This window comes from Sparus aurata, chromosome 15 (genome assembly GCF_900880675.1).
Source record: "Sparus aurata chromosome 15, fSpaAur1.1, whole genome shotgun sequence".
Taxonomy (NCBI): Eukaryota; Metazoa; Chordata; class Actinopteri; order Spariformes; family Sparidae; genus Sparus; species Sparus aurata.
The window spans coordinates 26,219,250-26,231,410 of NC_044201.1; the positions used below are offsets into that span (position 1 = coordinate 26,219,250).

The window sequence follows — 12,161 nt, forward strand, 5'->3', positions numbered from 1 at the left end:
CTCTCAGGTGTGAATTGGATGTATGCAAATCATGTGTTGCTGAGTGCAAATATACCTCCTTGTGTAAATACTGTGTGCATTGTGAATGTTTGTGTCCATATGTGTGTTGCATTGTCCCCACCTGGTCTGTTCTCCACATACTGGCTGAAGGACTTCAGCTGTGTTTTCCTGACCGCAGAATCCTTGTTGAAGACTACGGGACTGCGTAACCTCTCTGTCGCTCTGCGCAGCCGCTCAGCTCGCAGCTCCTCAGCGTTATTCTGTCAAAGGCAGAGAAAATGTGCATTCATGCCACAGGAATACAAATAGGCTGCAAACGGGAAGTCGAGGACAGTATTTCTGGTATCGGAATCGGATTACAAATTGTGCCATAAATAACTGTGTTGCAATAGAGGACATAGAGTAAATGTTTTGTTTATTTGTCCTTTTTTCAACACGTAATACAACTGGTGAACACAAGAAACTTCAAGAAGTACAAAGAGACTTCTAAATAATTACTGAAGTTTAATTCACTTCAAAACACTTCATATTATCAACTTTAAAAAACAATGTCAGCAATTAATCTGCTGCCTCTCGACATCTCATCTATTATTCTGTGAGCCTCTACAGCCACTTACATCAGCTCTCAGACTGTTATTAGGCAGCCGTTTCAGTTTTTCACAGCTGCTGTGATTATTGTGATCAAACACACACACAGACACACACACACCCCCCATTAGTGTGCATGTAAACATGCAAGGAAATGTACCTACTGACAGGCCATGAGATGAATCTGGTAGAAGTTGATATTTAGATTCATTGTGGTTTGTGTGAACACCTCACTCACACACTCTCAGTCACAGTCACCCACTAACTCACACACTCAATCATACACACACACACACACCCATTCTCTTCCTCACTCATGAGAGAGACAAAAAGGAGGCAATTAACTTGACTTTCAACAAAACCCCGAGCCAGAAAATATATTCAGATTATGCAAAACGCAAAAAAACGCTATTGTTTTCAAAGTGAACATGTGTTAAAAAGCTACACGCTCGCTTCTCCCACTATCAAGAACGGCATGCAGAAATGCTTTATTACCAGGACTCCAAATATGCCAAGCCGAGTGGAAAAGAAACCGACTCGGGCTAAGATTGACGTTGTGGCAACGTTAATAAGACGGCGAAACGTGTAATAAAGTCGACAATTAGGGCAAACATGTTCCACTGCTTGAGACGGAGGGAGATAGTCAAGCAGGGTGTGTGGAGCGAGGAGAGCTAATAGAGACAGTGTGGGCGGGGAACGAGCTGTAGATGGGGAGTTGTTAGTTTAGCTTCAGATTATTGACTTTCAAAAACAATGTCAGCAATTAGTCTGGTCTCACTTTGTTTTGTCTATTAGTCAGCGCCAACCATCCTCTTCAAACCCTGTCAAGTCAAATCGAGGCAAATTTATTTATGAAGTGCTATATACGAAATGCCCAATTAAACATTTTAAATTATAAGGCCAGAGCCCGTATGTGTGGACGGCTACTGTTTGTGTGCATATCAAGCTTAAGGGCAGAGAGTACAGTTAAATTACTGATTGCAGGAAAAGTGAAAGGCCTTCTCTCTCTCTGCTGTTTGAGGGTCTGATGTTTTTTAATTTCCCTCAAGAATTAAAATGAATCTCTCCATCCATCTAGTAACAATCACAAAAATGTGTTCTTAGGTGCCAAATCAGTTCTTGGTTCCATTAATGTTGAGGCCTAATAGCGAGTATTTTCACATAAAAGCCTCTTTGGAGGAGGCGTGATTCTGTGATGTGCAACTTAAGTAGTTACGTGATTTGTTAATCAGGAGTTAGGAAATTGCTCTTCCGACTTTGGCGTCTTCATGTTGTGTCATGTGGGAGCAACATGGATGCAAAAAAGAAGTTGTTTTGCATTTTATTGTTCAGAGCTTTCAAACACGTTGACAGCCATATCCAGTATTTGAGTGACAAGGAAGCACAAAAGAAAAGATACAATGACTTGATAAATGTTTCTTACAATCGTTTACAGATGTCTTCCATGTTTCAGCATCATATGATTTCAACATGGCAACTTCTCCGACTTTCCAAGTTGACTTGAGAAGGCATTCATGTGAATTTTCAAAGTTGGAAAAATATAATAATAATTCCAACAGCACTTGAACGCACAGTGATGCTTTTCTATTGAAAAAATAAAAGTCAGAGAGGACAACAAATCTCGGTACAGTTAAACCAACTACAAGATCAACAGATCACTGGTCATTTAGATTTTTACAAAGTTCGATTTCTCAAATCTTCTCATTGCTGATATTGCCTTTGAATTTGATGATCGAAATGACGCGTTCAAGTGACCGATTTTATGAATATTTCTTAGGTTTGTTTACAGGAGAAGTGAAACAACAATTGTTAATTGGACGTCAAAGGATTTATTGGATTAATGTTGTTGTCCTTGTCATATTTTCAGTTTTTTTCTTTCTCCTACATTTCAGTGTGTTGACTGGTAAAAAAACTGCAAGCCCCTGCAATATATACAGGGAACTGTTGATTTAGCAGAAGAGTAAATCTCTGGGGAGACTGATTAGGACACTGAGGCTGTCTCCCCAATTACTACTTATTGTTTAACTGTTGTGAATTTGAAAGACTTTAATGTCCCACACAATTTTTACAATATAATATTATCATATAATATCAAGACAAATACTATCCTTACTTTGGTCGGACATTATGACTGGTGAGATTTGAATATGTGCAGAAAGCCTGGACACAGACCTGTATGAACACCTTCTTAAAAACTACAAACACATCTTTCTCTCTCTCTCTCACTCACACACACAGAACACCTGCCCACTTGGCCACAGCTCTGTCTCCCATTTAGACTCTGGTACAAGCAGATATTGGGGTCTCTCCCTCCCTCCCTCTTTACACTCTTTCTTTCCCTCTCCCTCTTTATCTCTTATCTCTGCTATCATCTCGGTGGCGGTGGTGAGTCAGTGCTTTTGGTGTGTGAATGTGCATGCAGGGGGCTGCGTGACTAACGTTGCAGTCTGCTGAGCGTCGCATGCCCTTATCGTGCGCTACCAAGGCTGCGCATACACACAATCGCTAATGAGAGGGAGTGAGAGTGTGTGTGTGTGATGTTCCTGCAGGTCGTTCCACTCGCCTGAAGGACTTTTGGGATGCCCAATCCTCATGTGACGAGACAGTTTATCCTTTTTATTCAAAGGACAGAAGAAGTAAACTCATAAAACTGCACATAAACATATTAATACACGTTTACTAATTGTTATGTGTTGAGTATATTAATTTTGTGCAGCTACACATTTAAATCGTTTTAGTGTCAATACAGTAAATGGCACAAATTTTGAGCCGAGTATAATTAATGGCTAAATACTGCATAAGACAATATTGTGACAAGATGAAAAAGTGATGCTTGTCTGGGCATAAAACTGAGTGTAGTAGAGTTACTGTATATGTAAAATACAACATTCTGATATAGAAAAGTTGTGGAGTTAAAGCTACTGAGAACTGCTTTGTCAGTAGCCCTTGTACGTCCTGCTGTTACATTTCAAAACAAGTTACACAAAACATAGTTTAAAGAAGTCCGAACTGGGCTGGAAACTGATTTTTAAATGCTTGATCAAGTTCTTTATGAGACAGAATACGCCGACTGATGTATTATGACTATTTCATGATGTACGACATAAGAATCATACCTGTTGCATCTTCAATCCAAAAACCCTTCATACAAACCATACAGATTCATATCATGATGGTGACAATAACTTGATTACATGAAGGTGGAGTTCATCAGCTAAGTCATATTTTAATGTAATTCCAGTAACAAACTCTATAGTTCTAAAACGGGATGTTCATTAACTGATTAATCACGTAAAGTGTATTAACAGCACAATTAAAATTAAGTCATTATGCCATATCTCCACAGGAAGTTGTGATTACCAATCTGTGTGAATTCTGTTGCCATTTTGTCCAAACACAGAATCAAACAAAGATCTGCAATTCTGACCTCACAACTTACTGGAGTGAGGGATTATTAGTTTATCAATCAACTAACTTGGTGTTTACTTTATTTACTCTTTGAACTCCTAATGGTTTTTGAACTTTGATTTTGCATCAAACAAAATCATTATAAATGATTCACTGATAATTGTTTGTCAAGGTAGTCGATTAATTAAAGAAAAGATTTCATCCGTAGTTCTACGCCATTAAATTCAAAATCTACTTCTGTTAAGAATGGCAGGATAAGCAGTTACGTATAATACATTTATAAAGGGCTTTTTACTTGAGAGTGTGTAATACATCGCGTTCACCCCGACATACCCGGGGGAGCCATGTAAGGTGAAGACTCAGAAGAAGTTGATAGTTCATTTAAAAACAGTATGGTGATTTAGACAGGGGTTAGGAGTCAACCAAATGGTGATTCTACTTCTGTGAGGGTCAAATGGTAACACACACACACACAAACACACACACACATACACTCCTTTGGCCATAAAGGACTAAGCCTTTTAGGCTTTGAACACAAGAGGGAGTTTATGTGAATCGATGATCAAAGACACCCTGTGTTGCCATAAGCATGGAGGGATTCACTTGTACTGACAGCCACACACACACACACGCACGCACACACACACACACACACACACACACACGCACACACGCACACCTTATACCACTTGACATTCAAAATCAATTAAACTGATGTTAAGACTGGCTGACTACTTGTTGACTCAATATTCACATCAGAAGATACTGACACATTCAGCAACAACCCCCTACTCCACCTATCCACACACACCCACACACACACACACACACCCACACACACACACACACACACACACACACACACCAACTGTTTGAAAAGGTCATAGTCAATAGACGGGTTATGTTGAGCATTATGATGCCAGTGTGTGCGTCTCATGGCTTTAGACGGACTCATATGGACACGAGAGGGATAAACTATGGTCTTACATGAAGTGGTCTGACTGACTGATGAGTACACAGGGTCAGCCGGCTGACAACCGGGGTCAGTCGGACCTGATTGATTGGATGACCCTTTGATGGTGTGGAGAGAAAGAAAGAGAGAGAGAGAGAGATAAAAGGAAAGAGAGGTGGGGAGAAAAAAGACAGAAAATAAAGACGCCCGGTGGATGTTTTGAGGTGAGTATGTGCGTACCTCGTGTCCTTCTGTGGGGCTGAGTGGGGAGGTGGAGGAGGCAGTGGGCGAGGATGAGGAGGACGTGGAGGATGGGGATGAAGGGGACGTGACTCTTCTTGGGCTGACGTCCACCAGCTTCTTCAGCTTCAGATCCGGATGCTTACTGTTTGTTCCTGGAGAGAGAAAGAGGGAGAACAAGAGGATAATGAGTACAAAGAGTGTGTGCATACATCAAAAATACAACAGAACATAAACAAAATATAAAAGAGCAAAACAACTACAGAGAAACTACAGTACTGACATTTGAATTCAACAAAGACGGACAGTACACACACACACACACACAGACTGATACTCAAAGAAAGTTAAAAAGACGAGAAAGGTGAGACAACTTAGTTTGCATTCATGTGCACACACACACTTGGGCAAAGCAATCGGTAAGGAACATATACACACTAACACATGAGTGGGAAGAGATATACAGAATAGTGTATATATATATGATGTGAGAGGGAGATAAAGATCTGGACAGACTCTGCAGCCTTAAGTCCTGTTTGTACTGCAGAGAGCTGCTGAGGAACTGAGTGTACAGTGATATCACCACAGTGAGCACAGGACAAGATGGAGGGAGCGAGAAACTGATTCATTTTTTAAGTGTTTGTTCTTTGACTGACTTTCTCAAGAGTTTATGATATTTAGTTGATCCCCATTGATAAAAATCAGGCGGTACAATTATTACACTACCACAAACTCTGGTCTATCTCTGCAACACAATACATGGATTCCATTGATTGCTAACTTGTTGTTCTTGCTATGTCGAATTCAGCTTCTCTGTCATCAAACCATTAACACTTACTACCTTATTATGTTGTGTTAAAACCCTCATCAACTTTAGACAGCATCTTAACTTCTGGTTGTTTTAGGTTTTCTCCAAACTATCGTGCAAGAAGTCCTGCCTCTCATTCCATCCATCAAACCTTAACCTCCAGCCATTCCTAATTTGTCTGTTCTAGTCTTTCTTCCCTTCATTCTCTCTCTCTCTGCCTTCTAGTAGCTCCGTACAGCTTTATTTTCCAGGGACTGGTAACCACAGCTCCCCTGCCAGGACAGACCACTGCACTGAGGAAGATGAAAGAACAGGAGGGCAACCGTTTCATGTGTCACCTCCCTCTGTGACACACACACACATATCCAATGATGCATGCATACAGATGCCAGACATAGACACACTCTCTTTAACTTTGTCACCAGAAACAGACAAGGACATACAAAGACACACATGAACGGACTCACAAACAGTGTGCACTAAAACAGAAGCACTATATGCAGAGTAGAGGAGGTGGGGTGAAGGATCTGGGCAGCGACAAAAACAGAACATTTATTTGTGGTATCAGCTACTTCACTGTCACAATCACCACCATCCACTTCTTTCCTCACTACATAAAAATAACCACCAACAAAGAAGAAAAAAGAGAGCAACATAAAAAAAACAAATAGTGCAGAGATACTGCACTTCAAAGCTGAAGGAAGCATTCGTCCCGTTTTCATGTTTGTTTCTTCTGGTACCTCACTGTACTCTCACCTATCTCACATCGGCAGGAAATTGAGGAAGCAAATAAAATAAATTAAACACAAAACAAATTAATTAGTTTTACCTCTGAAGATTCGAGCAAATGCTTTCCTGAAGATATGATTTTTATTTTTGTCTGGGGAGCACTTTTCTGGGTTTTTTTAATTACTACTCAAAGAAGTTTCTCATGAAAGAGAATGTGGGAAAAACACCAACAAGACTGTGACACTTAACAAATGTGTATCGTAAGTAAGCTCCTTCTATATGAAGCACCAATGCGTATGGAGCCAATAGGATGCAGGGGAGAGAGGATAATTCACGATGATGCACTGACAGATAGACAGCATGCGCTTAAGTGTGTGGCTGAATGATGAAACAAGGCAAAGTGTAAGCGTAAGTGATTAAAAAATTGTACAAAGTTAGTTTGATTAGGGCAGTTTAGACTACAAAATGATTAGATATAGAAGCATGGTTACAAAGCACTCTGCTCTTGAATGTAACTGTTCTTAACTGTGTTCTTTTGTTTGTGGTGGCTAATACTAATCCCCTAAGTTTAGCTCTTGGCTTAATTTACTTAATTTCACATTTCAATACAGGAGTATTTGATATATTCTTTGCCATTTCAGCTTTTTTATCCTTCAGTTTTCACTGCACTAGTTTACTTTTAAATTCAAGCAACTTGTATCACTTGCCTGTACTTACATCTTTCACCTTTGCTGTATTTCAATCTTTTAAAGGACATTAATTGCCTTGATGTATGAAATGTGCTGTACAAATCAAATTGCCTTGAATTGTTTTTTTTGTTAATCTTTTTTTGTATTTACTTTAAAATGCATTCTCAGCATCATTGAAAATAAGGGCATACTTTCAATGATTTTATGAATGTAAAAAGGAGAATTCAAGAGGTAAAAAATGTGTGAAGTAATTGGGGTACATATGATCATAAAATGACCACTGAACATGCAGAAATACATGAAAGAAGATCCAAGCAGGTGAATGAGTTAGTTAGAAGACAGACAAGACATGCAGCGCCGCACAGCCGCAGCCAGCGATTTTACCCAGAGAAGTTAGCTCAGAGCCAGGGTTAGTAAGCTCCAGGGGCCCCTGGGTGCTGGAGGTGGTTGGAAGAAGAGCCTCCAGTGGCAGTGGGTTAGTAACCAGTGCAGACGCAGACGTGGCAGCAGCAATAGTATCATCATCATCATCATCATCATCAGCAGCAGCAGCAGCAGCAGCAGAAGCACCACCACCACCACCACCACCACCAAAATGGAGCTGCTCTTCCACAGCCCTCCCCTCTTCATCATCCTCACCCCTTTCACCATCAACAGCATCATCCTCATGATGACCTCTCACTCCATCCAAAACATCTGTGGATATGGAGTGGGACAGAGGGAAGGAAGTGTTAGAAAGGAGAGGAAGTGTGGATGTCAGAAAGGATTTGATAGGGATGATTTTAAGAGAAGTGAAAGGAAATGTGTTAAAAGGAATAAAAAAGACCAAAATGAAGACATGGAGAGGAGAGAAGAAAAAAAAATCTTGGTTAGTTTGTGTTAACAGCAGTCTGTGATAAGAGCACATGTGAAGTGACCCGATTCAGTAATCCTCGTCTTAAACGTCTCAAAAAGTATAATCCACCATAACATGTCCTCTCCCCTTCGTCTGCTTAAGCATTTCAGCACACTTGATGGGATGATGACACTCATTCTGTTTGCAAAAAGATCATCACCCCATTTGTTGTGCACTCATTAGGCTCTGTGTGTCCCTGCAGGGTTGTTATTGTGTGTGCAACTAATCAATAATTCTCATATTTAACAAAATAAATAGCACCTGAGTGACGAGGAGGGACTGTGATTGATTAGTGTCTGTCTGTGTCTGTGGGCTCACAAATGTCTGACACGCAAAGTGAAACTGAGACCTCGGTTTAAATCCCCTCATTCAGAGATCTGCTGCCTGCCTTTCTTGTTCCACATAAAAGAGGCAGGGCAAACAAAAACCGAAAAAAACATGAAAGCACATATTCCATTAAGTCTCCTGAGGGGCTCAATAGAAACAACAGTGTCTCCACATTAGGACCAAAAGAGAAAAACATGTTAGCAGAAACTCAAATGGAGACCTGAGCAGCTCTAGCTGCATGGATAACCCACCATGGATTAAAACAAAACAATCGGTATACAGCGTCTGACATCGCGGGCTCCCTCCTCTGCTATTTACTACTTGGTGGGTAGAGAGACCGAGAACAAAGAGAGAAGGAGGGAGAATCACAATAACAGCATTTCCTGTTTTTTTTTTTTTTTCTAATTTGCTAGCTACGATGCGGAGCGTGCTTGCAAGCGCCGTTCCTGCGTGGCTGGCTGGGGCCTAATTAATGGGAGGCCATGGTGATGGAGTTTGGAAAGTTTCTTTGCGGGCAGACACTTGGAGGGGGCAGCCCGAGCTGCATTAAAGGACCGTGAATGGTGTTGAGGGGAGAGAGGGAGAAAGGCAGAGAGAGGGAGAGAAAAAGAGAGTGTGGGGGCTAGGATTAGCCGTTCTGCTCGGCAGGCCTTGTGTATCACAGCCAACAGCATTTCTCTCTTCTCCTCACCACCTCCTCCTCCTCTCTTGTTCCGTTCTTTCCTCCAACTCCATTTTTAATGAGATCAACAATTAGTCCAATTCAGAAAAGCTGAAAGAGCAAATAAATCAAGTGCTACCCTCCCTTTTCCTCGCTGTCTTTCTTCTGTCGTTTCACCTAACAAGTTGCTGATCTCACTTCTTCTTGTTTAGGGTTTATTAGTTTTCGATTTGTTTCCCTCATCCCTTTTCTAAACTCGAAGGCGGCTATTCTGACCTACCTAGTTGTCCTTCTTCCTGTCACTCTATATAATCCTGTCACCAGAGCTGTAATGATTGGTTGATCAATCCATTAGTTGATTGACATCATATCAAGAGGCTTCTGCACTTTCTCTTCAGTCCACTATAGAACTCATACTGCATCCTCAACTTTACACACTCTTCATCCTCACCTGTCTTCAATCTCACCTCTCATTTGCATGCAGTGCACCCCATCAACACGAACAGTACAACCAAAAGAGGGTGTTATGTGGAGGAATCTGAAACAAACAACTAGAGACGCCTAATAATGGTCATTATAATAATAACCCCAATTTCAAGGAAATGGAAAGCAGTGGGAAATGTGCATGGTAGCAGTTGCTACCCCTGCAAGCCATCATTAGAAGTGTTTGGTGTTTTGAGCATAATTTGGACGCACTATGTGTTGTGTTGATTAACAATTACTGGGCGAACGAGACGAGGGAGGAGTCGCGGGGTAAATTGCGGTTGTAAATATGAGGGTGGTGCATTTTAGACCCGCGGCCGGACTCAAATGGCATTTTGTTTTTCTCTGAGGATTAAACAGAACCCCTTTAGAGAGCATAATGGAAATGTGAGAGTCATAGCATGTGTGGATGAAGAAAGTGAGTGTATGTTAAAAGCATGCTAGTGTGACTTTTCCTTTGTATTACAGTTAATGACTATTAGAGGGATTTATGGGTGTTAGAAAGTGTGTGTATCAATATAAGGCGTTCTTATCAAACTCAGAAAGTATGTTCATTAAAAAAGTACAATTTAAAAAGCTGTGTGTGTGTACGTTTGCTTCTGCAGACATGTGGTTAGGTGTGTGCTGACCTCCAGCAGGGCTAGCTTTGCTGCCCTTGCCTCTCTCCATGCTAGACGCGTCCAGCAGGCTCATGTCGGACATCTTGACTCCGGATCGAGCCTCAGCTATCAGCTGCCTGGCTCGCTCTCTCAGCTGTCTCCGCCGCTCTGCGTCCCGCTCCTGCACACAAAAATATGAACAAAAACATGAACAAAGGCGTTTCAGTGACGTTTCTTATGCAGGTACATATTAAAGCAACATAATGCTTTTTTATCTTAAAGTAACAGCTTCAAAATCATTTTGATGGCACAGTGTCTTGTAATGGGGTGAATGGCGTCTCTGTCTCAGCCACTTTGCCCCCCATCACTTGTTTCTACAACATGTAACTCCAGTGAGAGGGTCGGATCACAGCGTTACATCAAGATACAAATTTTCTACACTGTTATGACGTAATGAGTTTTGTTCGTAGTTAGCACCTAACTTACATCTAACAAATTCTCACAGACCTGGGATTTGTATTACAAAAGTGGCGCTGCAAGCAGAAACTGTAGGGGGGCACCAAATCGCACAAAATGCCAATTTCTACTGAATGTTGCTTTAAAGTGACCTGGAAATGAGACGCAAGCATCAGCTGTCTTTCTCCAGAATCGCTGATGCCAAGAAATGTCACAAACACAGGGAAACAAGGAAATTCAGGCAGAGGGCAGGGATTCTTGATTCTTTTATATGCAAGACATACACAACATCACAGCCACACACCAGCCATTACAAAATACACAATAAGAAGTTTTGTTATAAAAATGGATGTACACATCTTGTGCATTATAGAGTTGGGGGTGTATAGACAGACACACACACACACACCTCATCTTGGCACTAGACATACAGTATTGAGCCGTCACCATCAGAGTAATGGCAGAAATGCCATTTTCAGGCCGATCCAATCTGATCCTACTGATAGCACAGGCCACCACCTCACACACACACACACACACACACACATACACACACTTAAAGAGCAAACAGGAAAACCTTGATGATGTCAACTGACAAACACTTAAGTGACGACAACCCAACCAAGCACACACAACGCACTCAATGCATAGGCTGTAAGTACATCAGTCAGCAGGGGGAAGATGACAGGATCTTCCAAATGACGTATGTAGACATCACAATGTGAATTTGTGAAAGGAACACCGAAATATTCAAGTAATCCAAAGCAGACGGTGTAAAGACTTTCATTGTGGCAGCTGAGGAGAAATTCACCACATTATTCAATCTGCAAGAGACTATGAAGAAAAATACTGTTTCAAATCCAGCACACATCGTTTAAGCCCGTACAAAGACAACAGAAGTTAAGAGGCGTGTTAACACAAACTCCACCTTGCACTCACACCCACAAACACGTCTTACACAACTCCAACCTGAGCACAAACACACACAACACAAACACACTCGGAAAAACTCCACCTTGCACCCCCTCTTCACCAAACATACACAACCACATGTGACCCAAGGGAGAGTGAAGCTGCATTTCTCTGTCACTGTTCTCCCTCCCTGTGGTTTCCTGTTAATCAGGCTTCTCCATATTGAGGCAGGGGTTTTAGGGCTGGCCTATTGAAGCCGCCCATTTATCCATTAACAAAACAAGCAGCGCCCGCTAATGAGCTACATCTCTCCATTTCCATGTCAATTGTTTGTTTGTAGCCATTGTTAGGTTGGGACAATGGGGCTGTATTGTAAATGACAGCAACCCTAATGCACTCTGTGTGTGTGTGTGT

The 12,161-nt window shown here is 41.4% G+C and overlaps 1 protein-coding gene across 6 annotated transcripts in view; it reads right to left on the reverse strand.

Moving 5' to 3' along the window:
• Positions 1–12,161, reverse strand: part of ehbp1 (EH domain binding protein 1) — a 149,825-nt gene that overhangs the window by 40,410 nt on the left and 97,254 nt on the right. For 4 of the 6 annotated variants that reach the window (XM_030441823.1, XM_030441821.1, XM_030441820.1 and 1 more), the window contains 4 exons: positions 10,410–10,560; positions 8,054–8,110; positions 5,189–5,343; positions 122–260 (listed from right to left, as the gene is read on the reverse strand). In XM_030441823.1, coding sequence (XP_030297683.1) covers positions 122–260; positions 5,189–5,343; positions 8,054–8,110; positions 10,410–10,560 — 502 coding nt within the window. Of the gene's footprint in view, positions 1–121; positions 261–5,188; positions 5,344–7,798; positions 8,111–10,409; positions 10,561–12,161 lie in introns of all 6 variants that reach the window. The other 2 variants (XM_030441818.1, XM_030441822.1) reach the window with 2 other exon arrangements.